The sequence below is a fragment of the Panthera tigris genome, chromosome C2 (assembly GCF_018350195.1).
Source record: "Panthera tigris isolate Pti1 chromosome C2, P.tigris_Pti1_mat1.1, whole genome shotgun sequence".
Lineage (NCBI taxonomy): Eukaryota > Metazoa > Chordata > Mammalia > Carnivora > Felidae > Panthera > Panthera tigris.
Window position 1 is genome coordinate 68,475,302 of NC_056668.1, and position 24,905 is coordinate 68,500,206.

Here is a 24,905-nt window from a genome sequence, read left to right on the forward strand (position 1 = left end):
GGAGCCAGAGACAGGGCCCACGACGGCCGCCATCTTGGAAGAGGGCAAAGACACTCCTGGCACCCCCCCGCCCGTCACCTCCCTTCAGACGCCAGCGCCATCTTTGATCACCGTAATCACCGCCTCTTTTTGCGCTCCCGGTTATAACCTCTGGAGCCTTTTTGGATTAGGTCAGTGTCGCCTATGGCCTCCCTTGCCAAGCCCGCAGTTTCTGCCATCTGGATGCTTCCTCGTCCCTATTCTCTCACCTATAACCTCTGCCTCCATGGTGGGTCAAGAAAATGATGCTTTCTTTCTCCCTTCTCATCTTGCTTCTTCCAGTGGCTCTAGCGTCACCGCTGTGCACGTGATCTAATAACCTGCCATTTTGGGTCAGGGTAATACATACGAATATTGCTTCCCATCAACCCCAGGGACCAGTAGAGAAGAGCCTTTATGGCGAGTGCGCTCTGCTCTTTCCCCAGAAGCCAGCTTGAAGGTTCAGTCTCTGAAGGTTTCTGCCCTGGCTTTTAAATTTCAAGTTACTGGTACAGTGAAAGTCAACGAGAAGTGTCCCTTTTTTACTATCCGACTGAAGTCGCACGTGTGGCCAAGGATCCAGTGTCATTTGTGAGGGTCTGGAAGATTCAAGTGCATCTTCCCACCCAAGCTATGTGTGCTCACCTGTCGCCAAGGCGGGACCACGACGAGGTGATTAGGCGGTCGGCTAAGGGTGAGGTGCGGAGTGGAGCGAGAAACTTTCCACCCACAGTGGTCAAGAACAGAAGGGTGTTGGCTTAGACAGAAAACCTGTCCACTGAGGGAAACAGGGAAGGCTTATGGAAACTGCTTCAACCATCTGATCCCACTCGCTCATTCATTGCTTTTTTTATTTGTAAAAGGCTCCTACAACTAATTTTCACACAAACATCTTAAATGAATTGCTGTGTCTGTGGCTCCATTCTAGCAAGTGGAGCGTCAGTGAGGTTGCATTGAGGGTTCACGGCACTAAATGAAAAAGATAAAGTCTTCTGTCTCCCAGAAACCATGTAGAAGGAGCTAGTGGAAAATAAATATTTATTAGTTGGTGAAAGGTGTTATCAGGAAGTTATTGCAGTAATCAGGGTCATAGTGATAATGGTTTAGGCTGGAGTGGTCGTGATTGAGATGATGAAAACTGAATTGAATTCTGGACATATTTTAAAAGACCTGATAAGATTTGTGTATATATTATATGTGGAATATGAAGTGAAGGAGATGTTGTGAGCACCTTGGAGGAACTGAGTTACAAAGGAAACTGTTATGAAGGCAGAAATCAGGAATTTTGTTTTTTATGCATTGAATTTGAAATTTTTATTAGACATGCAAGTGGAGAGGTTAATTAATCAATTAGATTTAGATAGGTGCAGGCAGAGCTGTTCCTTTTGGAGGTTCCAAGGGAGAATCCATTGCTTACCTACTCCAGCTTCTAGAAGTGCTGGCATTCTTTGGCTGATAGTTGCATCACTTCAGTCTGTGCTTCTGTTACTGAATTTGTGCTCTCTCAATTTCCACTTGCTGTCTTATAACAAACAACCTTGGTTTTACATTGGGCTCTAGCGGATAATGTGGGAAAATTTCCCCGTATCAAGATCCTTAACGTAGTCATACCTGCACAGCTGCTTTTGCTATATAAGTAACATCCTGGGGATTAGAATAGGGACCCATTTGGGGTGCCTGGGTGGCTCAGTCCATTAAGTGTCAGACTTGGGCTCATGTCATGATCTCACGGTTCGTGGGTCCAGGCCCTGCATCGGGCTCTGTGCTGACAGCTCAGAGCCTGGAGCCTGCTTTAGATTCTATGTCTCTCTCTCTCTCTCTGCCCTTTCCCTGCTTGCACTCTGTCTCTGTTTCAAAAATAAACATTAAATAAAAAAAAAGAGTAGGGCCCTATTTGGGGGGCCATTATACAGCCTACTACATTCCATTACCAAAAAAAAAAAAAAAAAAAGACAAGAAAACCCCCAAAGACTGGAGAAAAATGACATTCTTTTTAAACCATTACTAAATATGCAGGAAAGTAAGGGATCTCCAAAGGGGGAGCTAGAAATGGGGAACGAGCTTCTGTTGGTAGTGGTTAAGAACAGGACATTGAAATTATAACAGTGATCAGTTAGCAAAAGCCAAAGCCAGGATTTCTCTGAGGGTAAACTCTAGTACCAGAGCTAAGATTGAGAGACTAACGATGGGAACTTTCTAGGGCCTCTCTTATAAGGGTGCTAATACCACTCCTAATAACCCCCAAAGGCCCCACCTCAAAGTACCAGTGTGTTGGAGATCAGGATTTCAACATGTGAATTTTGGAGGGACACAAACACTCAGATTATAGGTGTTATTTTCCTTAGCAAAAGGGATTTTGCATGTGTGATTAAATCAAGGACCTTGAGATGTAGAGATTGGCCTGTGTTATCTGAGTGGGCTCAGTGTAATCACCAAGGGAGGCAGAAAAAGAATCAGAGTCAGATGGGGATGTAACTGTAGAAGAAAGGCAAAGAGAGATGTAATGTTTCTGGCTTTGAAGATGGAGGAAGGGGGTTTCTAGAATCTGGAAAACATAAGGAAATGGGTTCTCTGTCTAGCAAGAAACATAGTCCTGCCAACATCTGACTTTAGCCCAATGAGATCTGTTTTAGACTTCTGACCTACAGAATTATAAAACCATATGTTTGTATTGTGTTAAGGCACTAAGCTTGGGGAAATTTGTAATAGCAGCAATTGGAAACTAATACAGCAATTATATCTATATTGATATTAGTCAAAAGGCATTACTAGAGATAATCATGATAAAGGTTCAGTTCATAAGGAAAACATAACAATTTAAAATATGTGTACATAATTACATGGCCTCTGTGCTAATGTTCCAATTCTATGTAGAGAATAATAAAACATTGGGTGACATTAAGGAAGAACCAAAATAAGTGGAGACATTCTGAGTTGGTTACTGGACAGGGAACTAGTTCTGAACTCAGACTCAGCTGCTCGCCACTCAAAAATCAATACTTGAGACAAGTGATGGTGGGAGAGGAAAGGTTTCTTGACTCAGGAAGCCAGCAACTTGGGAAGATGGTGGACTAACATCTCAAAGACCATTATCACTGTCCACATGAAGTTGGAGGGTTTTAAAGGGGGAAGGCAGGAGAAAAGGGAGTGAGGCTATATGCAGGAGCAGCAAGTGCCCAGGCCGTTAGTCCTATGTTGACATGACACTGAACAGACTTGTTGGGATCATCAGCAGCTGTTTTCAGGTGTAGTCAGGCATTATCTTCTGGGAGATTTGGTCCTTCACTCCACAAGGCCAGTGGTCTGCAAATCCCAAGGAAAGTAATTTAGTTCTGCTATAGACCAAGGGACTTAGGTCAGCAAGCAAGAAGTACATAAGCTTGAAGCAAGTTAACCCTTAAGACTGGTTTGAATGCTGTTATAAGTCATAAATTGAAAAACCCAATATGGTAAAGATGACAGTTCTCCCTAAATTAATTTATAAGTTGCATGCAATCTCAGATCAAAATTTCATCAGGTGGTTTTTGTTATTTGTTAATTTTTGTTTTTGTGGAATTGGATAAGGAAATTAAAATTTTACATAGAAATGTGAAGGTTGAAAAACTGTCAAGATATTGGGAGAATTTGATCTGTATCAAGATTTATTATAAATTATAGTAAATAAGATAGTATGGTAGTGGCAAATGGATGGCAAATAGGCTGATGGAGTGGAATAGAGAGCCTACGAACAGACCCAAATATACATAGACACTTTGTGTATGACAGAGATGCTGTAGGGAAAAGATGGGTTTTTCTTTTGTTTTTCTTCCAACATTTTATTTAAATTCAAGTTAGTTAACATATAGTGTAGTATTGGTTTCAGGAGTAGAATTTAGGGACTCATCACTTAAATACAACACCCAGTGCTCACGCAACAAGTGCTCTCCTTAATGCCCATGACCCATTTAGCCTATGTCCCACCTATCTCCCCTCCAGTAACCCTCAGGTTGTTCTCTGTAGTTGAGTCTCATATGGTTTGAAGATGGGCTTTTCAATAAGTGCTGCTGGAACAGTTGGATATCCACATGGGATGTCCCTTTCTCACAGCAGAAGCTAAAATCATTTATAGGCTTAAATGTGAAAGACAATATTTAAAGCTTTTAGAAATTAATATAAGAGAATATCCTTATGACCTCAAAAGTAAAGAAGAATTTTAAAACAAGAAAGTACCAACTATAAATGATACTAGATTTGACTAGATTAAAATAAAGAGCTTTTGTTCATCAAAAGATAGCATAAAACCAACAAAAGCCCCCACAAAGTACAGAGTGGACAAAGATATTTGCCACACACATAATTAATAAAGGACTAGCCTTCACAACATATGAAAACTCTTTCAAATCAGTGAGGGATAATCACATTGAAAAAGTGAACAAAAGACTTGTATAGGGACTTTACCAAATAAAAAATATGATGAATAAACATATGTAAATCTCCTCAAGTTCATTGTTAATCAGGGAAATGAAAATTGTAACTGCAGTGAGATGCTGTTTGTCATCCTCCAGGGTGGCTAAAATGAAACAATTTGATAACACCAGTTGTTAGTCACAGCTTAGTGCAGGAGAAACTCCTGAAGCCTGCTGATGTGGTGAGTTGGTGCATTCAATTCAGAAAATAGTTTGGCATTATCTAGGAAAGTCAAAGGTACACATAACCCATGATTGTTATTCTGCCAAGTAGATGCCCTTGAATGCCACTTGGGCTACATATACCAGAATATTCAAAACAGTTTTGTTTATTTTAGCTTCACACTGAATACAATGTCTTATACACAGTAGAATGAATAGATAAATCTTGATATGTTCTTACAATAGGTTACTTTATAGCCATGCAAATGAACAAATTGGAGCTGTACTTGAAAACTTGGATGAATCTCATAAACAAATACTGAGTGAAAGTAAGGCACAAAAGAACGTATACAGTATAATTTGGGATATATACACAGGTAGTAAAACTATAAAGAAAAGTAAAGAAGAGATTAGCACCCAAATCTTAATAGTGGATATTTTTGGATTAGAGCTGGCCACCTGACTTAGGAGCAATTGCTTAGGAGGCACTTCTCTCCCTCATCTTTTTATCATAGAATAGGTAACTTCCATACAAAAGGGGAAGGTATTAATCATTTCCAGGTTCCCACACAATGGAGATCAACTTAGGTTAGTTAGAGAGAAAAGAATGTATGGTAAGATCAATGGATAGCTCACAAAATTGATGGAAAATCTAATGAATGAGGTTTGGAACATGGACAGGAAGCCATGGGAAATTAGGCAGCCAAAAAAAGAGACCAGATCAATACACAGGAAGAATCTAGTTAGTATCCAGCAGCTTCTGTCATTGGCCTGGCCACAAATGGACATTGAACACTGCCATTACTGTTTCTTCCACTACCCCTGAAAGATTCAAAACTGTCATTTGCTTCCTGTGATACTCCAGGGTCAGATTTTTAGGTTGCGGCACTGCACTGATTGGAAGGTCAGGTTCTCCTGAACTGATTGGAAGGTCACATTCCCAAATTCTAGGGAAAGGGGCTACTTGCCTACATTTGAGCTGCTTTCTCTGAATAGGAAGTGTGTTTAGAACTGGATGGCCAGAAATGAAAAACACCTACCACAGGAAATATCAGAAATAAACACATCTGGTCCCCTCTGGAAAGAGGAAAAAGAAATGTAATTAGTTAAGATCTGTGAAACTCACTGGGACATGTTTTTACTGGGGGAAAAGACATTGTGCACAGTCATTGAATTGAAAGGAAGCCAGCCTTTCTCTTCCTTCTGCTTTGCAGTATACCATTCTCTCTCTTTTTTAAAAAAAAATTAAAAATTGAGCCTGAGTGGCTCAGTCAGTTAACTGTCCTGCTTCAGCTTAGGTAATGATCTTGCAGTTCATGAGTTTGAGCCTCATATTGGTCTTTCTGCTGTCAGCTCGGAGCCTGGAGCCTGCTTTGGATTCTGTGTCTCCTTCTCTCTTTGCCCTTCCCCTGTTCACGCTTTGTCTGTCTCTCTCAAAAATAAATAAACATTAAAAAATTTTTTTTTAATTCCAGTAGAGTCAACATATAGTGTTATATTAGTTTCAGGTGTACAATATGGTAATTCAACAATTCTATGCATTACTCAGTGCTCATCATAGTAAGTGTACTTTACTCTCATGCACTTCTTGTGGTGAGAAGGCAAGCTGGTGCAACCACTGTGGAATAGTATGGAGGTATCTGAAAAAAATTAAAAATAGAATTACCATATGATCCATTATCCACTACTGGGTATTTATCCAAAGAATATGAAAACACTAGTTCAAAAAGGTATATGCACCCTATGTTTATTGCAGCATTATTTCCAATAGCCAAATTATGGATAAAGAAGATGTGGTGTATACACACACACACACACACACACACACACACACACCATGGAATATTACTCAGCCATAAAAAAGAATGAAATGTTGTCATTTGCAACAATGTAGATGGAGCTAGAGAGTATTATGCTAGGTGAAAGAAGTTAGAGAAAAACAAATATCATATAATTTCAATCATATGTGGAATTTAAGTAACAAAATAAAAGCACAAAGAGAAAAATAAGAGACCAAAAAATAGACTCTTAACTATAGAGAACAAACTGATGTTACTGGGGAGGGGGGCCCTGGGTGAAATAGGTAAAAAGGATTAAGAGTACAGTTTTTCTGAAGCACATTTATCAGGCACATATCAGGGCAATTTATCAAGCACATATCAGGGCAATGCTGGCTTCATAGTATTTTTTGGTTACCAATTCGATTTCATTGGTAATTCAGTTTGGGGAGGGTTATATGTTTCTAGGAATTTATGGTTTTTTTTTTTTTTTTTTTTTTTTTTTTTTTTTTTATGAGTCTGGCTAAAGGTTTATCAATGTTGTTGATCATTCTCAAGAACCAGCTCCTGATTTCATTGATCTGTTATACTGGTTTTTTTTTTTTTTTGAGTTTCTATTTTGTTTATTCCTGCCCTAATCTTTATTATTTCCTTCCTAACACTGGTTTTGTGTTTTATTTGTTCTTTCTCTAGCTCCTTTAGGTGTAAGGTTAAGCTGTTTATTTGAGATTGTTTTTTGCTTCTTGAGGTAGGCCTGTGTTGCTATAATCTTCCCTGTTAGAACCACTATTGCTGCATCACAAAGATTTTATTTATTTTTTAAAAATTTTGTAAGCTTGTTTGCTTGTTTGTTTGTTTGTTTATTTATTTATTTATAGAGCACAAGCTGGGAAGGGGCAGAGAGGAGGACAGACAGAATCCTAAGCAGTCTCTGTGCCATCAGCGCAGAGCTCGATGCGGGGCTTGAACTCACATACTGTGAGATCATGACCCAAGCTGATATCAAGAGTCAGATGCTTAAATGACTGTGCCACCCGGGCGCCCCTGCATCACAAAGATTTTAGACTGTTGTGTTTTCATTTTAATTTGTCTCCAGGTTTTTTTTGATTTCCTCTTTTATTTCTTGGTTGACCCATTCATTGTTTAGTAGCATGTTATTTAATCTCCATGAATTTGTGGTCTTTCCAGATTTTTTTTTTTGAGGCTGATTTCTAGTTTCATAATGTTTTGGTTAGAAAAGATACATGGTATGACTTCAGTTTTTTTTATTTTGTTGGGACTAACTTTGTGGCCTAATATGTGATCTATTCTAGAAAATGTTCCATGTATACTTGAAAAGAATGTATTCTGCTGTTTTAGGATGGAATGTTCTGAATATATCTGTTAAGTCCATCTGGTCCAGTGTCTCATTCAGAGCCACTGTTTTCTTGTTGGTTTTCTGTTTAGGTGAGTTATCCATTGATGTAAGTGGAGGTTTTAAACACCCCTACTATTATTGTGTTACTGTCAATTACTTCATTTTTGTTATTAGCTGCTTTATGAATTTGGGTGCTTCTATGTTAGGTGTCTAAATAGTTACAATTATTATATCTTCTTGTTGGATTGTTCCCTTGTTAGATTATATAATGTCCTGCTTTGTCTCTTGTTACAGTCTTTGTTTTAAAGTCTATTTTGTCTGACATAAGTGCTGCTACCCTGGCTTTCTTTTCACTCCCATTTGCATGGTAAATGCCTTTCCATCCCTTCACTTTTAACCTGCATATGTCTTTAGGTCTCAGGTGAGTCTCTTGTAGGCAGCATATGTCAGGGTCTTACTTTTTTATTTTTATTTTTTAAAGTTTATTTATTTACGGGGCACCTGGGTGGTTCAGTCAGTTAAGTGTCCAACTTTGACTCAGGTCATGACCTCGTGGTTCATGAGTTCAAGTCCCACATCAGGCTCTGTGCTGACAATTCAGAGCCTGGCACCTGCTTCAGATTCTGTGTTTCCCTCTCTCTCTGCCCCTCCTCCACTCATGCTCTCTCTCTCTCTCTCTCTCACTCTCTTTCTCTCAAGAATAAACATAAAAATTTTTTTTAAAAAAATGATCATATTTATTATGAGAGAGAGAGAAAGCACAAGTAAGGGAGGGGAAGAGAGGGGAAAAGAGAGAGAATCCCTAGCAGGCACCACATTGTCAGCAAAGAGCCCAATGCAGGGTTCAAACCCATGAAATATGAGATCATGACCCGAGCCAAAGTTGGACACTTAACCAACTCAGCCACCCAGGTGCCCCTGGGTCTTGCTTTTTTAATCCATTCCATCACCCTAGGTCTTTTTATTGGAGCTTTTAGTCCATTTATATTCAAAATAATTATTGATAGGTATGTACTTATTGTCATTTTGTTATTTGATTTTTGGTTGTTTTTGTAGTTCTCTGTGTTTTGTTCTTCTCTTGCTCTCTTATCTCATGGTTTTGCTAGCTTTCTTTAGTGATATACTCGGATTCCTTTCTCTATTTTTTTTTTTTTTTTTGCATATTGCTGGTTTTTGATTAGTGGTAACCATTAGGTTGATATATAATCAGGGATGGAAGTCTGGTTCAACATCCATAAATCAGCCACTGTAATATACCATATTAATAAAGTGCAGGGTAAAAATCATGATCATTTCAATGGATGCAGAAAAAGCATTTGAAAAAATTCAACATCCATTTATGATAACTCAATGAAGTGGGTATAGAAGTTACTTCAAAGCAATAAAGGCCAAAAAAGGCAAGCCCAAAACTAAAATCATTCTCAACAGTGAAAAGCTGAAAGCTTTTTATCTAAGATTGGGAACAAAACAAGGATGCCCACTCTCTCCACTTCTATTCAACGTGATATTGGAATTCCTTGTCAGAGCAATTAGGCAAGAAAAAGAAATAAAATTCAATAAGTGGGGTTGGGGAAATTGGACAGACACATACAAAGAATGAAATTAGACCACTGTCTTACATGACACACACAATCCAAAATGGGTTAAAAGCTGTTGAACACAAGATCTGAAGCCATAAAGCTAGAAGAAAACATAGGGAGTAAGCTCCTTGACATAGGTATTACCAAAACAGTATTTTTTTTAATCTGACACCAAAACAAATGTAAAAATAAATAAATGGGACTACATTAACCTAAAGAGCCCCTGCACAGCAAAGGAAAACATCACTGAAATAAAAAAAGGAACCTATTGAATGAGAGAACATATTTGCAAATCATATATCTGGGTAGGGGTTAATATCCAAAATATATAAGAAGCCCATATAACTCAATAGCAAAAAAATAATCTGATTAGAAAATGGACAGAAAATCTGAATAGACATTTTTCCAAAAAAGATATACAGATGGCCAATAGGTACATGAAAAGACACTCAACATTGTTAACCATCAGGGAAATGCAAAACAAAACCATAGTGAGATATCACCTCACACCTGTTAGAATGGCCAGTATTAAAAAGACAAGAAATAACAAGTGTTGGGAAGGATGTGGAGAAGAGGGAACCCTTGTATACAATTGGTAGAATGGAAATTGGTGCAGCCTCTATGGAAAAAAATTTTTGAAGTTCCTCAAAAAATTAAAACTTAAAACTATATGATCTAGCAATTCAACCTCTAGGTATTTATCTGAAGAAAATGAAAACACTAACTTGAAAAGATATATGCACCCTATGTTTATTGCAGCACTATTTATGATAGCCAAGATGTGAAAACCACCTAGTGTCCATTGATGTATGAATGGATCAAGAAATTATGTCACAGATAAACAACAGAATGTTATTTACTCATAAAAACGAATGAGTTCTTGCTATTTGCAACAAATGGATGGGCCTGCAGGACATTATGCTAAGTGAAATAAGTCAGACAGAGAAAGAAATACTGTTATGATCTCTCTTGTATGTAGAATCTTGGAAAAAAACAAACAACAACCTCGTAGATACAGATTGGTGGTTGCCTGAGGTGAGGGTGGAGAATGGGAAAAATGGGTAAAGAAGTTCAAAAGTTAAAAAAAAAAAAGTGAGTATTACATCTTGGTAAATTTGTAAATCTACCAAATCAGATCCGGAAATTGAATTTAATAGTTTAGGGAAGAACTGGGTTTTAAAATTTGTAACATTTACAGGTAAAATATTAATTAAAAAAACAAAACAAAACAGAATGGGGCTCCTGGCTGGTTCAGTTGATGGAACATGTAACTCTTGATCTTGGGGTCATAAGTTCGAGTCCCACATTGGGCATAGAGCTTACTTAAAAAGCCAGGGGCACCTGGGTGGCTAAGTCAGTTGGCCATCCGACTTCAGCTCAGATCATGATCTCACAGTTCTTGAGCTTTAGCCCCACGTTGGGCTCTGTGCTGACAGCTGAGCGCTTGGAGCCCGTTTCTGATTCTGTGTCTCCCTCTCTCTCTGGCCCTCTGCTGCTCGTGCTCTGTCTCTCTCTCTCTCTCTCAAAAATGAATAAACATTAAAAAAAACCCAGAATGGTTTCCAATGAATCTTTTTTTCCACACAGAAATCACCCTCAAATGCATAAAATACCCACATTGATAGTTGGATGAAAATTGGGCTGTTTTATTGAGAAATTCCTGTATGACAGCATGTGTGGGTTATTTCTTCATGCTGCCCAATTTTCAAAGAAAAATGTTCCAACCTCTTGCCTGTGCAGGAATACCCTGCAGCAGGGCTGGCTTCACGGGTGCACACTTGTGTAGTCACCTGGGCCCCATGCTCAGAAGGACCTCACACTTGTTTAAATGCCCTGATGTCACTGTCTTGAAATTCTTAATACTTTTTTCTAGCACTGGGCCCTGCAAATTATGTAACTGGTCTTGCCTGGCAGTCAGAGTACTGGCAGCCACACAGGGGGAGAGGGCTGGAGTTTCAAGGTTTAGTGTGTAGCTTTCCCCTGAGCCCTGTGTTTTCCAAGTTGCTTCACCCCCATCTCACTTGGGCCTGTTGTCCATGGCCTCTCTAGCCTAACTTTAGAAAATCCTCTTTTCTGCCAGGGTTGTCAGAGGGCCATATGGGCTAGGGGAAGAGATGAGAGGGAGTCAATCTAATTCCTCTACTTTTGCCTAGTTCTGTGGTAGGACTCAGCTTCCTCTTTGAGGCTTGCTCTCCTGCAGACAATTGCAGAGAAGAAAAAGAGCAAACATAATTACCAATTAGTCTATCCCCAAATTTTGTCAACACTGATGTCTACCGTCTCACCTCTTTTCTTTGCCCTTGTGGGTTTATGCCTTTGTCCTTTCATCTTAGTGGGGTTTGGGGAGGCAGGAAATAAATGTTGAGTGTTCAGTCTGCCATGTATGGCCACTAGTCTTAATTTGCTTTCCATAGCAGAAACTACTTTTCCCTTTATCACTCAATTTTTGTTGGTTTATATAATAATCAAATTATGTGATTACAGTTGCAAGTAGAACTGGCTAAGTAAGTTTAAGAACAAACCCAATTGACTGCTGGTAAATGTACAACTCAGAAGTGTGATGGGCATCTAATTTATTTTACAGAGGAATGAAAATTGTGGTTAAGTTGGGCAAGTTGGATTAAATGGAAATTAGTTAACTGAGCTTCTATTGTAAATAAATGAATATAAGGCATCCGTTAAGAAGGTTCATTATGGAAAGTCTAAACGATTTGGCTTCTTGGACAAACAATTTGAAGAAGCTTATCTGTCTTTAAAACTGCTTGAGCAAGAAAATGTCTTTCTAGGATCGGCCTCATTTCTGCACTTTTTGGGTGTTAAGGATGTGTTCAGACTGACCTGGACTCTGGACCTTGGTCTGTCCTAATTCATAGTTATTCCATCCCACCTGTCTCTTAGTCTTCTAGTTGGACTTTTGACCTTCTTTGACCTAAAAGACCTTGGTTTCCATCTGTGAGTTGATACCTTATATCCCCTTTAAGGACCCCCTCATAGGTACCGGGTTCCTCCAGTCTTTAGCGTTTTAGGAATTCTTGAGGACAAAACTGGCCTGCTTTCTATGGCTTCCTTCTCTGTAGGAAGTTAGGTTTCAGCTTCTGTGCTCTAAGTCAGGTGCCCATTTATCGTTTTGCTTTCTGTCTTCCAAAAATCTGTTATTTTCATTTGTCTTCTCCCATATTTGTCTGTGAAGGGTTTAGAGCTTTAAAAAAAAGTTACTATCCTTTTACTCTCAGCTTAGTGCGGGTTCCAAAGAGAGCAGAGCTACTGCTTATTTTCAGTAGGTCCTGTTTGGCCCTCACTCCTACTATGGTGGCTTCTCATTTTCTAAGCCCTTGGTCTTCTGATTCTCCAGAAAATAGGATCCTCCATTTTGAGCTTTCTAGACACTTTAAAAAAGATATCTACCCAGCCTTTTCCTGGGACTACCTAGCAAAGCCCTATTTGTTCTGTAGTTAATATGCAGTCAGAAACAAGTCAATGTGAATTAACTTTTGTAAACATCAATTAAAAGTTAGGAATTTGGGGTGCTGGGTGGCTCATTTGGTTAAGCGTGGGGCTCTTGAATTTGGCTCAGGTCATGATCTCATGGTTTGTGGGTTCAAGCCCTGTATTGGGCTCTGGGCCGACAGCATGAAACCTGCTTGGGATTCTCTTTCTCCCTCTCTCTCTGCCCCCCTCCCTCTCTCTTTCTTCCTCAAAAAAAAAAAAATTAGGAATTTATCCATTTCTTCTGAGTTGTCCAATTTGTTGGCATATAGGTTTTCATAATATCGTTACAATTGTTTGTATTTCTGTGGTATTGCTTGTTATTTCTCCTCTTCCTTTAGTAATTTTGTTTATTTGGGTCCTCTGTCTCTCTTTTTTTAATTGGCTACAAGTCTATCAATTTTGTTGATCTTTTCAGAGAACCAGCTCCTGGTTTCATTGATCTGTTATACTGTTTTTTTTTTGTTGTTGTTGTTTCTTTTTTTAGCTTCTATATCACTTATTTCTGCTCTAATCTTTATTATTTCCTTCCTTCTGATGGTTTTGGTTTTGTTTATTCTTTTTCTAGCCCATTTAGGTATAAAGTTAGGTTATTTGAGAATGTTCTTGCTTCTTGAGGTAGGCCTGTATTCCTGTACACTTTCCTCTTAGAGCCACTTTTGCCATATCCCAGATTTTGGACCATTGTATTTTCATTTTCATTTGTTTTCGTGTAATTTTTGATTTCTTCTTTGATTTCTTGTTTAACCCATTCATTGTTTAATAGTAGTTATTTAACATCCATGTATTTATATCCTTTCCAGATTTTTTCTTGTGGTTAATTTCTAGTTTCATAGTGTTGTAATCAGAAAAGATGCATGGTATGACTTTAGTTTTTATGAATTTGTTGAGACTTGTTTGTGGCTAATATGTGATTTGTTCTGGAGAATGTTCCACGTGTACTTGAAAAGAACGTGTATTCTGCTGTTTTAGGATGGAATGTTCTGAATATGTCTGTTAAATCCATCTGGTCCAGTGTGTCATTCAGAGCCACTGTTTTCTTGTTGATTTTCTGTTTGGATGATCTGTCCATCATTTAGTGGGGTATTAAAATACCCTGTTATTATATTATTATTGATTATTTTTTAAAGATTTTTTTTAATGTTTATTTACTTTTGACAGAGAGAGAGAGAGACAGAGCATGAGTGGGGTAGGGGCAGAGAGAGAGGGAGACACAGAATCCAAAGCAGGCTCCAGGCTCTGAGCTGTCAGCACAGAGCCCGACGCGGGGCTCGAACTCACGGACTGTGAGATCATGACCTGAGCCGAAGTCGGACACTCAACCAACTGAGCCACCCAGGCGCCCCTTATTATTGGTTGTTTATGTTTGTTATTAACTGTTTTATATATTTGGGTGCCACCATTTTGGGTGCATAAATATTTACAATTGTTATATCCTCTTGTTGGGTTGTCCCCTTCATTATTATATAGTATCCTTCCTAGAAGGAAGTATTAGCAAGGATGTGGAGAAAAAGGAACTCTCTTGCACTGTTGGTGAGAATACAAATTGGTGCAGCCATTGTGGAAAACAGTGTGGAGTTCCTCAAAAAGTTAAAAATAGAATACCCTACAATCTAGAAATTGCACTACTGGGTATTGACCCATAAAATACAAAAAAACACTAATTCAAAGGGATATATGCACCTCTGTTTATGGTAGCATTATTTACAACGGCCAAACTATGGAAGCAACCCAAGAGCCCATTAATAGATGAGTGGATAAAGAAGATGTGACACACACACACACACACACACACAAAATGGAATATAACTCAGCCATAAAAAAATAATGAAATCTTGCCATTCGCAATAACATGGAGAGAGCTGGAGAGTATCATGCTAAGCAAAATAAGTCAAAGAAAGACCAATACCATATGATGTCACTCATATGTAAAATTTAAGAAACAAAACCAATGAGCAAAGGAAAGAGAGAAACCAAGAAACAGACTCTTAACCAATTTTTAAAAATTAAAAAAAAAACATTGATTTATTTTTTTAGAGAGAAAGAGTGACCAAGGGAGGGACAGAGAGGGAGACAGAGGATCTGAAGCAGCTCTGTGCTAACAGCAGAGAGCCTCATGCAGGGCTTGAACTCACAAACCACGACCTGAGTCAAAGTCGGATGCTTACCGACTGAACTACCCAGGCGCCCCTAAATCTTTTTTTTAAGTAGGCCCCATGCCCAGTATGGGGCTTGAACCCATGACCTTGAGATCGAGTCACATGCTGTAGCAAATGAGACAGCCAGGCCCTCTAAGAAATAGACTCTTAACCAGAGAGAAAAAACTGATGGTTACCACAGGATATGTGGGTGGGAGGATAGGGGAAGTAAGGGATGGGGATTAAAAGGGACAGTTATCATGATAACAAAAAGATTAAATGACAAAAAAATGAAAGGAGCTATTGATTTTTATAGAGGAGCACTCTATAAACTGGAAGGTACCACCCAAAGATAATGCTTGTTATATCAAAAAAAAAAAAAAAATGACCTTAAGATTTTTTTTAGTAATTATCAATCTATGTTTATCTCCATAACATACTCCTCATTTAGCAAATCAGACTGTAGTTATTTTGCCACATGGTTCCCACCCTCCCCGTCCTGCCTGTATAGAGCTATTGACGTTTACAGTTTTTTTCATGGGAGTTGGTGTTATTTAAATGGCAGATAGATCAAAGATAAAGAAAAAAATTAGGGAACTCTTTGGGATAAAGGTATTCAAGTGAAGTAACTCTGAGAAATTTCCTCTTAATTGTGAAATAAGACTCATAAGGTAGATGAGTTTTTCTCTTTTGACTATGAAGAGGAGAGTAGCGACTGGGAGTTAAAACTTTCCCCTTAGAACAAAAGGGCAGTTGTAGCATTTCCTAAACTCACAGCAATTATTTTTTGTACAATTGCATGGGCACTTTCGGATTCAAAGGTCCTTTTTGTGGGAGGTAGGTGAATTTAGATAGTTCTTTTCATCTTTCATTAGTATATAACTTTTTCACATACGTATTTTGTTTCTGCAGGAGTACAATTTCTTGAGGGTAGAGCATGTTTCTGACACATCTTAGCATCTCTGAGTGCCAGAAAAAATAGGTGCTTACCATCAGGATCAGGTAATGTGCATAAGTTCATTTAATTAAAAAAAATTTTTTTTAAACATTTATTTTGAGAGAGAGTGAGAGCGAGCAGGGTAGGGGCAGGGAGAGAGAGAGAATCCCAAGCAGGCTCTGCACTGTCAGCACAGAGCCCAATGTGGGGCTCGAATTCACGAACTGTGAGATCATGACCTGAGCCAAAGTCAGGAGTTGGATGCTTAACCGACTGAGCCACCTAGGTGCCCCTCATTTAATTTTTGTAACAACTACTAGAGAAGAGCTATTACTCTCATTTTATAGATGAAGAAACTGAGGCACGAGATACAGCTCCAATAAGAAGTCCAGCTGGAACTGACTTCACTTGGCTGATTAACCAGATTAGGTAAATCCTACCCTAGTATCCTGCAGCATCTGTCTTCAGTGAACAGGTCAGGTACTTTCTGGAGAGAGATCTGCGACTTGACAGACCTTGCAGAATAGGTTGTAGGACTACTTGCTAATAAATGACGAATTTGGACCGAGGCCATCTTTCACTTTAACACACCATCTGAGATAAGATGGTGGAGGAGCCCTGTAGCTCAACTTACCTCTTAACTATTGGAGGCTACTTCTGTCTGCCCAAAAGAAGCTAGTAAGTGTGAATGACCAAATTGACAGGTTACTTTATAATTTCCTTCTCCTTAGTTATCTCCATCTAGAAGAAATCTAGTCTCAGAGAGTCTAATAATGTCTTGTGAAGATTTATCATACATTTCCATGTGGTCGCCACTGGGGCTATGGTCTCTGACGTGGAGCCCTTGCTGCAGAATGTTAGCCTTTGGAACACAGTGGGGCCTGTGGGCTGAAATTTCAAGGAAGCAGCAGTTAGAAATTTGATGTCTCCAAACACTGCAGATCTCCTGGATATTTCCAATATCAATGAACGAAGCCACTGAAGTTAAATGATTGCAGCTGTTGCAATGGCCCCTCCCACCTTCCTTTTGGTCCACTGTCAAGGAAATCCTGTGTTAGCGACCCTGTCTCTCCTGTGCATCTATCTCATATGTCCCCATTGCAAGCTCCCCTATCTCAAGTAGCTCCATGTTCCAAAAACACTGGAGATTTTTGTCCTAGCTGGTTGTTCGGTATCCCAAGTAGTCTCGTAATTGCTTGTGAATCACAGGTCTATTTAGATTTTGTGGTGAGAAACACAGAATTGGTACTTTTAAAATGTTTTAAAAAGTAAAAAAATATATATGAATATAAGCAGTGAATCAAAAACTATAACCTAGGTATAAAGTTGGTTATTCAATATAATTTGTGAAACCATGGACCATGCTCTCCAGACTGATTTCATACAAACATTTAAGTTTTCATTTCACAGTAATTTGAAAAGTAATATGCACGGTTAGGGTAAAATTTGGAGTTCTTGTTTATTCCTAATTCATCTAGAACAGTGCTGATGGAACTTTACAGTAAGTTTTAATCTGTGCTGTCCAATAAGGTAGCCACTAGTCATACCTGATTATTGAGTACTTTATTTTTTTTTAATTTTTAATGCTTATTTATTTTTGAGAGAGAGAGAGAGCAAGCAGGGGAGGGGCAGAGAGAGAGAGGGAGACACAGAATCTGAAGCAGGCTCCAGGCTCTGAGCTGTCAGCACAGAGCCCGACGCGGGGCTCCAACTCACGAGCTATGAGATCATGACCTGAGCTGATATCGGACGCTTAACTGACTGAGCCACCCAGATGCACCGACTATTTAGTACTTTAAATGTGGCTAGTGCAACAGAGGAATTTTTAAATTGTTTAAATAGTCACTTGTGACTCATGGCTACCTTATTAGTCAGAACAGATCTAGAATACAGTGATGACCTTGTAACAGGATAGTCTGTTATGCTGCAGCCACAAAGAACCCTAAAATCTTGATTTATAAGAACAAAGATTTATTTCTTACTTGTGTTATCTGCCCATTTGGGGTTGGCTGGGGACCCAGGCAGATAAAGTAGTCACCATCTCACATGTTGCCAGTCATCATGGAGAGTCTTGCACTAGTACTTAAATCCTCTGGCTCAGAAGGGACGCACATCACTTTCTACTCACAGCTTACTGACCAGGACTAGTCACAGCCCCATCTAGCCAGGGAGCCAGCAAAGCTGTGCCAGGGGGCAAAGAGCCTCAGTAATGACTGGCACAGATATTAGCCTCCCTTTCAAAATACGGAGGAGTTCCTAAGGGGTAAAGTAGTATTACCTTGTGTTTCTTAAAAAGTGGGAGAATTGAATTTCTTTAGAATTATCCTTTATCTCCTTGATACTCAGTAGCATAGATTTATTAAAAGCAGGTAAAATGTGAAAAGTAAAAAACTCAAACACTTTGATTAAAAAGAAAAAAACACTAAGGATACCTGGATGGCTCAGTTGGTTAAGCGTCCGACTTCGGCTCAGGTCACGATCTTCAGGTTCATGAGTTCGAGCACTGCATTGGGCTCTGTGCTGACAGCTCAGAGCCTGGAGCCTGCTTTGGATTCTGTGTCTCCCTCTCTCTGTGCCCCTCCCTCACTCATGCTCTGTCTCTCTCTCTCTCTCTCTCTCAAAAATAACTTAAAAAATTTAAAAAAGAAAATGGCTTTAAAAAAGAAAAAAAGACTATATAAAGTTAGAGCTGACAATAGCATGTCTTTTTTTTTTTTTAATTTTTTTAACATTTATTTATTTTTGAGACAGAGAGAGACAGAGCATGAACAGGGGAGGGGCAGAGAGAGAGGGAGACACAGAATCTGAAACGGGCTCCAGGCTCTGAGCTGTCAGCACAGAGCCCGACGCGGGGCTCGAACTCACGGACTGTGAGATCATGACCTGAGCCGAAGTCGGACGCTTAACCGACCAAGCCACCCAGGCGCCCCAATAGCATGTCTTTTTAATTACACACAGAAATATCATTTAATATGAAGTTCTGCAATGTAAGCAGCAACCAATGGATTTTTATATGTTTGGGATGAAAATGGAATGGGAGAAAATGTATTTATTTTTCCTGGTGCAGAACACGTATGGTACATTTTTCCCTAGCAAGGAATAAAAAAATCCTTGTCTTTAAAACTAGTAATTTCCTCACTAGGAACATTTGTGGATTGTAAATGCCTTTAAAAAATGAAAAAAATTAAATATTAACTGACCAATGGATTGTTTCCTTCCAGACTATACCATAGAATCATAGAATGATCTAGTCCAATATTTATTAGCATGTCTTGATTGTTTCTAGAGTATCTATAATATTGTTTGAACACTCAAGACATAAGAGGCTCACCATCTGATAACAGATTTCCTATAAAGCAGGAGCATTATCAGGAATTTCCTCCTAACAAATGTTTCAATGTCAAGACACGGAAAGATGGAACTTGGTTGCCAGTAAGAAACTGCACCAACGTTACAAATGCAAACCAAGCCCTGGTAAATAATATTAATGATGATAATGATTTTGTCACATGCCAAAAATGTCATATAGGTTTTAGCATTATGAGGATCCTATAGATATTAAATACCTGTAGAATGTAATTGAACCAAATGACACTCAAGAGAAATTTTGAACATGTGCAAATCAAGCTGCCTATTAGCAACAAGAACTACGTCAGTCATCCTGTTCCTTAGTGAATCACAACCATCTAAGCCATTCATGCAGCACAACATTTGTTTGTTTCCAGGATCCATCAGGGTAGTCTACAGCTGGTGACATGGCAAGAAAGAGGAGGCTGCAGAGACTGAACAAACAGCATGCACTGTGGTATCCTTTATTTAAAAATTGTGAGCTAACTACAGTTGTAGTGTTCTCATTTACCATTCTGATGGCATAATAAACTGCGAGAACATTAACACAATTTCAAGACATTAAAAATCTGTAACAAACACACCACACATGCACACACACACACAACATACATGCACACAAAGGTTATAGTCTTCTAAACACAGTTAAGTGAAGAAAAGCTTCAAAAGCTCTAAATCAAATTTTAAAACCCTTTATTATAAACCGTGGCAATACTGTGGCTATTATGAAAAAATTGTAACTGCTAAAAAAGCAAAAAGAAAAAATACTGGCAAATTTGAAACTAGCAGCAAAAAGCAGATAAAAATAGAATGGAAGGTAACATAAGACTACTATCAAAGTTCTGAAGTTGATCCTGTGTAGGGTTGCACTGAAGTCATTTCAAATTGGTTATTGAGGAACTATTAAAAAGTCCCCTCAAATATTAAATTGCTGCACTTTACAAACAGTGGAAAAGAAAAAAGTATTTGGAATGTTACACACACACGCTCAGAGGAAATGTATTAGGCATATTAGTTTATAGTCTTTGTTTATGACCTTCAAAAAGTTTATAAAGAAAAATTTAAGTGCCAATGTAGTGAAAGAAAAATTTCTAAAGATGCAAGTCTGAGTGCATTTATCAGGTCTAAGAATACATTTGAAGGCTGGGGGGCAAGGCATGACTGATGCACATTCAAGAAGAAAACATCGTGGAACCCATAAGGTAGGTAGAGTCCTCTGGAGAGTGTTTAGAATTGAAGGCGTGTTAAACTCAGACTACCCTGAAGGAGATTCCAAAGTATGTGCAGTTCTACAGCCCTTCATCAGTTGAAATCTGTTTCACAGCGGCCAATAAATAATTAAGACTAACTTTTTAGGAAACTGGTTTTTCATACATTCAAACACAGAAATCTTTACCACACATGCAGAGCTGATCTTCTATAACAGCACAAATACGAATCCTGGTTTCAGAAGAAAAGCACATTAGCAAGGATTTTTTTTTTCACAGGTTCTTACAAAAATGTCTGAAGCTGCTAGACATCTGCAAAGAGGGGATAAGTTTAGATTTCCTACTGATTTTGGAAGAAAAGAGATTCTATTCTCCTAAAAAAGCCAGCCACCCATGAGCAGGGGACCTGTCTTCAGAATCTAAGAAGCATAATGTCCTTAGTGCTTAAACTCATGGCAAATTCAGATCCAGAAAAACGGGTAGATACATCAGGGGAGAGAAATGAAGTTTGAATGTGTACAGTATACTTTGGAATAAAATGTGCCTCATATGTTCCAATGGCTCAACTGCTCTCAGAATGGCGTGCTGCAGGGCTGGAGGAGACTCGGTTCTCTGCAGTTAGGAGCTGGGAGAGAGAGATCTCTGTCTCCAGGGACCTTCTGGGCTGTGACCACAGGGCCTTATTTTTCATGAGTGCTTTCAGTTAGGGAATTTATGACCTTACCCAGATAAAGATTTCTTTTGGTTACTTTCTCTTTAAAATCAACTGATCAGGCAAGTTACTGGTAGTATCTTAAGGTGCCAGCTAATTCAAATTAATGCCCATCAATAACTGCTGCTAGGTGTCAACTGCTGTTGCTGAACAATCAACCCCCAAAAGACCTAACTAAATAATCTATCACACTAGGTGCTTTTACTATCTTGGATTTTTTGAGCTTTAGAGAAATAGTCTTTGTAAGACGACTTAGAAACTGCTTCTCTCTGGCTTTCACTCTTCCTCTTCTTCCTCTTCTCCTTCCCCTTCCCCTTCCTCCATGGTTTCCACAATGAGCTCTGCTGTGCAGGTGGCTTCTCCGAGACTGTTGACAGCCTTGCAGGTATACTTGGCATCGTCATCCCCGCAAACATCACTAATGATTAAAGAGCAGTTCCCATCCTCGTCGTAGTCTATCTGGAAGTGGCGGGACTCCCGGATTGACTGGTCATCTTTGAACCAGACAACTTCAGGGTCTGGGTATCCTGCAGCACAGGGAGGGAACACAAGTTTCTTATCAATTCATGCAAGCAATTCGTAAGCAATCTCTATTGATTAACGGGGTACAGGGAAAGTATCATGATGTTGGCTTTTAGCATCTGTTTTGAGATTTACATTTGGATATGGGCATATATTGTAAATACTGATATCCAAAACCCTGCAAAAAAAGGTGTCATATAGTCATGTCACTTACCATCCACGTGGGGCTTGTACTGCCTCCCACCTTTATACAGATCTAGAGTACTACCTGGAACACAGCCTTGACTCCAACTGCACTCCTAGAGCTAAATAAATAGGTCCTTGGATGAAAAGAAAATTTCTTGTATAATAGTTAAATAAATTTTTTTAATGTTTAGTTATTTTTGAGAAAGAAGGCGAGAAAGCACAAGTGGAGGAGGGGCAGAGAGAGAGGGAGACAGGATCTGAAGTAGGCTCTGTGCTGACAGCAGAGAGGCTCGAACTCACAAACCATGAGATCATGACGGGAGCTGAAGGCAGACACTAAACTGACTGAGCCATCCAGGCGCCCCTGTTCTCTTATTTTTTATTTAAATGTGTTTAAGTTCGGGGTGCCTGGCTGGCTCAGTTGGTTGAGCACGACCTTTGGCTTAGGTCGTGATCTCATGGTTCATGAGTTTGGGCTTTGTGCTGATAGGGCAGAGCCTGCTTCGGATTCTCTGCCTCCCTCCCTCTCTGCCCCTCCCCTGCTAGTTTGGGCATGCTCCCTCTCCCTCTCTAAAAAATAAATAAATATTAAAAAACATTTTTTAAATAATAAAAAAAAAGCAAATAGGCACGAGAGATCTTTGGAGATGATGGAAATATTCTAAAATTGGTTGTGTGATTGCATAATTCTGTAAATCTAACAGAAGATAATTTAACTGTACACATAAAATAGGTAAATTTTATGGTATGTAAATTATAACTCAAAGCTAATAACAGCTCTATAATAAATTAGAGGAGCTGATAATATTGCTTAAAAGAAAAGTCATTATTTGTTTTAGTCTGATCCAAAGACAGATAAACTACTTATGGATAACTGGAAATTGGCCACATGGGTTAGCCTCATTTTATATATTAGTCATGTTTATGCAAAGTTCAGCATTTAAAAAATATTATATATATATATATATACACACACATACACACATCATATGTATGTATTATATATGATATATATACACACACACATATAGGTCTTTACAAATATACAGGGGCGCCTGGATGGCTCAGTCAGTTAAGCATTCAACTCTTGATTTCATTCAGCTCAGGTCATGATCTCATGGTTCATGAGACTGAGCCCCATGTCCAGCTCTGTGCTGACAGTGAGAAGCCTGCTTGATATTCTCTTTCTCCCTCTCTCTCTCTCTACCCCTCCTCTGTGCTCTCTCTCTCTCAAAATAAATAAACTTAAAATACACACACACACACACACACATATATATATATATATATATATATATATATATATATATATATTTATACAATCCTAAATTTGGGAGAAATATTTTTATAGGAAAAAAATTACACATAAGAACTTAAGAATTCTAGGGGCGCTTGGGTGGCTGAGTCGGTTAAGCGTCTGACTCTTGGTTTAGACTCAGGTCATGATCTTGTGGTACATAATTTCGAGCCCCGCATCGGGCTCCAAGCTGAAAGCACGGAGCCTGCTTGGGATTTTCTCTCTCCCTCTCTCTCTCTGCCCCTCCCCTGCTCACTCTCTCTCTCTCTCTCAAAGTAAACTTAAAAAAAAAAAAAAGAATTTAAGAATTCTAACATTCTTTTCAAGTAGAATTTTGTTTTTATCAAAACTGCCTCCATATGCTTTAATTCCTTCTCAGTGTTTCAGTGGAAGTTATGCAAATATGAAGGAATAATCCCAGACAGAAAAGTACAAAGATGATAATCATTATGTCGTAATAATGTTTAAAAAGGAAAAAAAGGAAAAAGAACTTCAGAAGACCAAAAACAGTGTGGTGATGGAGAGAATTCGGAGCTTCTCGCAGCGCCCCCCAATCTGCACACTTCCACACTAGCAAAGGCAACACATCCACCTTTTTTTTTTTTTTTTAATTGAATGAGAACAGAGAAAGATTATGATAGGCACTGCATTTACAAGGCAGTTTGAGAATATGATGATGCAGGAAATAAACTGTTTCCATTCTTCACTTTGGATTGCTTTACCCAAAAGGCATTATCTAGTCATACTGCTGGAGAATTTTAAACTGTAGGAGGCACGATTTGTTCTGACTGCTATCCTGTGCTATGCAGCCTTAGTAAAGTTGCTTAATGAACTTCTGTGCTTTATTTGGTCAGACTGAAATGGGAGATAACCCTCCACTTGAGTTGGCATGCAGTAGTCACAAACTGGAAGCAAAGAACCTGTCTTTTTTTGCCCTTATCTTTCTAGAATGTTGCAGTCTGTGGAAACTGAAATGCTTTGTGTCACCAACATTGCTAATTTCTCAGGTGCTATGCTAAGATCCCTTAAGTTCTCTTGAGCACTGGCAACTCAATTCTGCTGCCACATTATTCTTGGCAGGCGGAGCAGCATGGGGAAGATGGCATAGGCGTCTGGATCCCAGCTTCCCTCACATTGAATGTGAATGAAGTCACATTGCATGCTCAATCTCTGCACTTGCCAATCCCACACCTTTTTCCTGGACTCCATGACACCTTGAACAGACGTAAAAGGTTTCCCCCTTTCACCTATGTCCTCTCCCAGCATCCCCAGAATGACTCAGGCATTAGACATCATCAGGTAAGGGCCAGAAGCTCAGAAGAGTTAAATCACCACCCAAGTTTACACAGCCCACAGCTGAGCAGAAGGGCCTCCGACTCCACATCCTCTTCATGCCAGCCTTCCTTTGAAGCTTCTTGTGGGCAGTTCACAGGCTTCCCAGAAGCCTGCAAAGCTCATTTCATTAAGCCTCTTCCATAGCCAAATAGGTCTGTGATGAGCCACTCACATCAGTGGTTGATATGAATACGTAGAATATCAGAGGCGCCCTAGGTGAGTCACTGAACGGCACCAACCTTCAGGAGGCGGAGTGGGGGCAGTGGGCCAACTCCTCCTGACCCAGTTATCTTCGCTTGCGTCCTGGCCGCCCAGAACTGACATTCTGCCTGGGGCACACAGCAGGGCCCACCCGCCCACCACGCCACACTTTTGTGTGGTCAAAGTCAAGGGAAG

The 24,905-nt window shown here is 39.2% G+C and overlaps 1 protein-coding gene and 1 long non-coding RNA gene across 12 annotated transcripts in view; one reads left to right on the forward strand and one right to left on the reverse strand.

Annotated features, from left to right (window-relative positions):
* The first annotated feature begins 39 nt into the window (after nucleotides 1-39).
* On the forward strand, nucleotides 40-19,774 carry LOC122230644. 3 transcript variants are annotated; one of them, XR_006207663.1, is made up of 4 exons: nucleotides 40-690; nucleotides 15,877-15,966; nucleotides 16,249-16,330; nucleotides 19,627-19,774. It is a non-coding gene; the product is annotated as an uncharacterized LOC122230644 (long non-coding RNA). The 3 variants fall into 3 exon arrangements; XR_006207661.1 differs by lacking the exon at nucleotides 16,249-16,330; XR_006207662.1 differs by lacking the exon at nucleotides 16,249-16,330 and having other exon boundaries at nucleotides 40-170.
* A 151-nt stretch (nucleotides 19,775-19,925) lies between these two features.
* The window catches only part of MYLK (myosin light chain kinase), a 294,654-nt gene continuing 289,674 nt past the window's right edge, over nucleotides 19,926-24,905 (reverse strand). For all 9 annotated transcript variants that reach the window (XM_042956721.1, XM_042956720.1, XM_007098298.3 and 6 more), the window contains one exon: nucleotides 19,926-21,696. In XM_042956721.1, coding sequence (XP_042812655.1) covers nucleotides 21,446-21,696 — 251 coding nt within the window. In that variant the 3' untranslated portion in view covers nucleotides 19,926-21,445. The remainder of the gene's footprint in view (nucleotides 21,697-24,905) is intronic.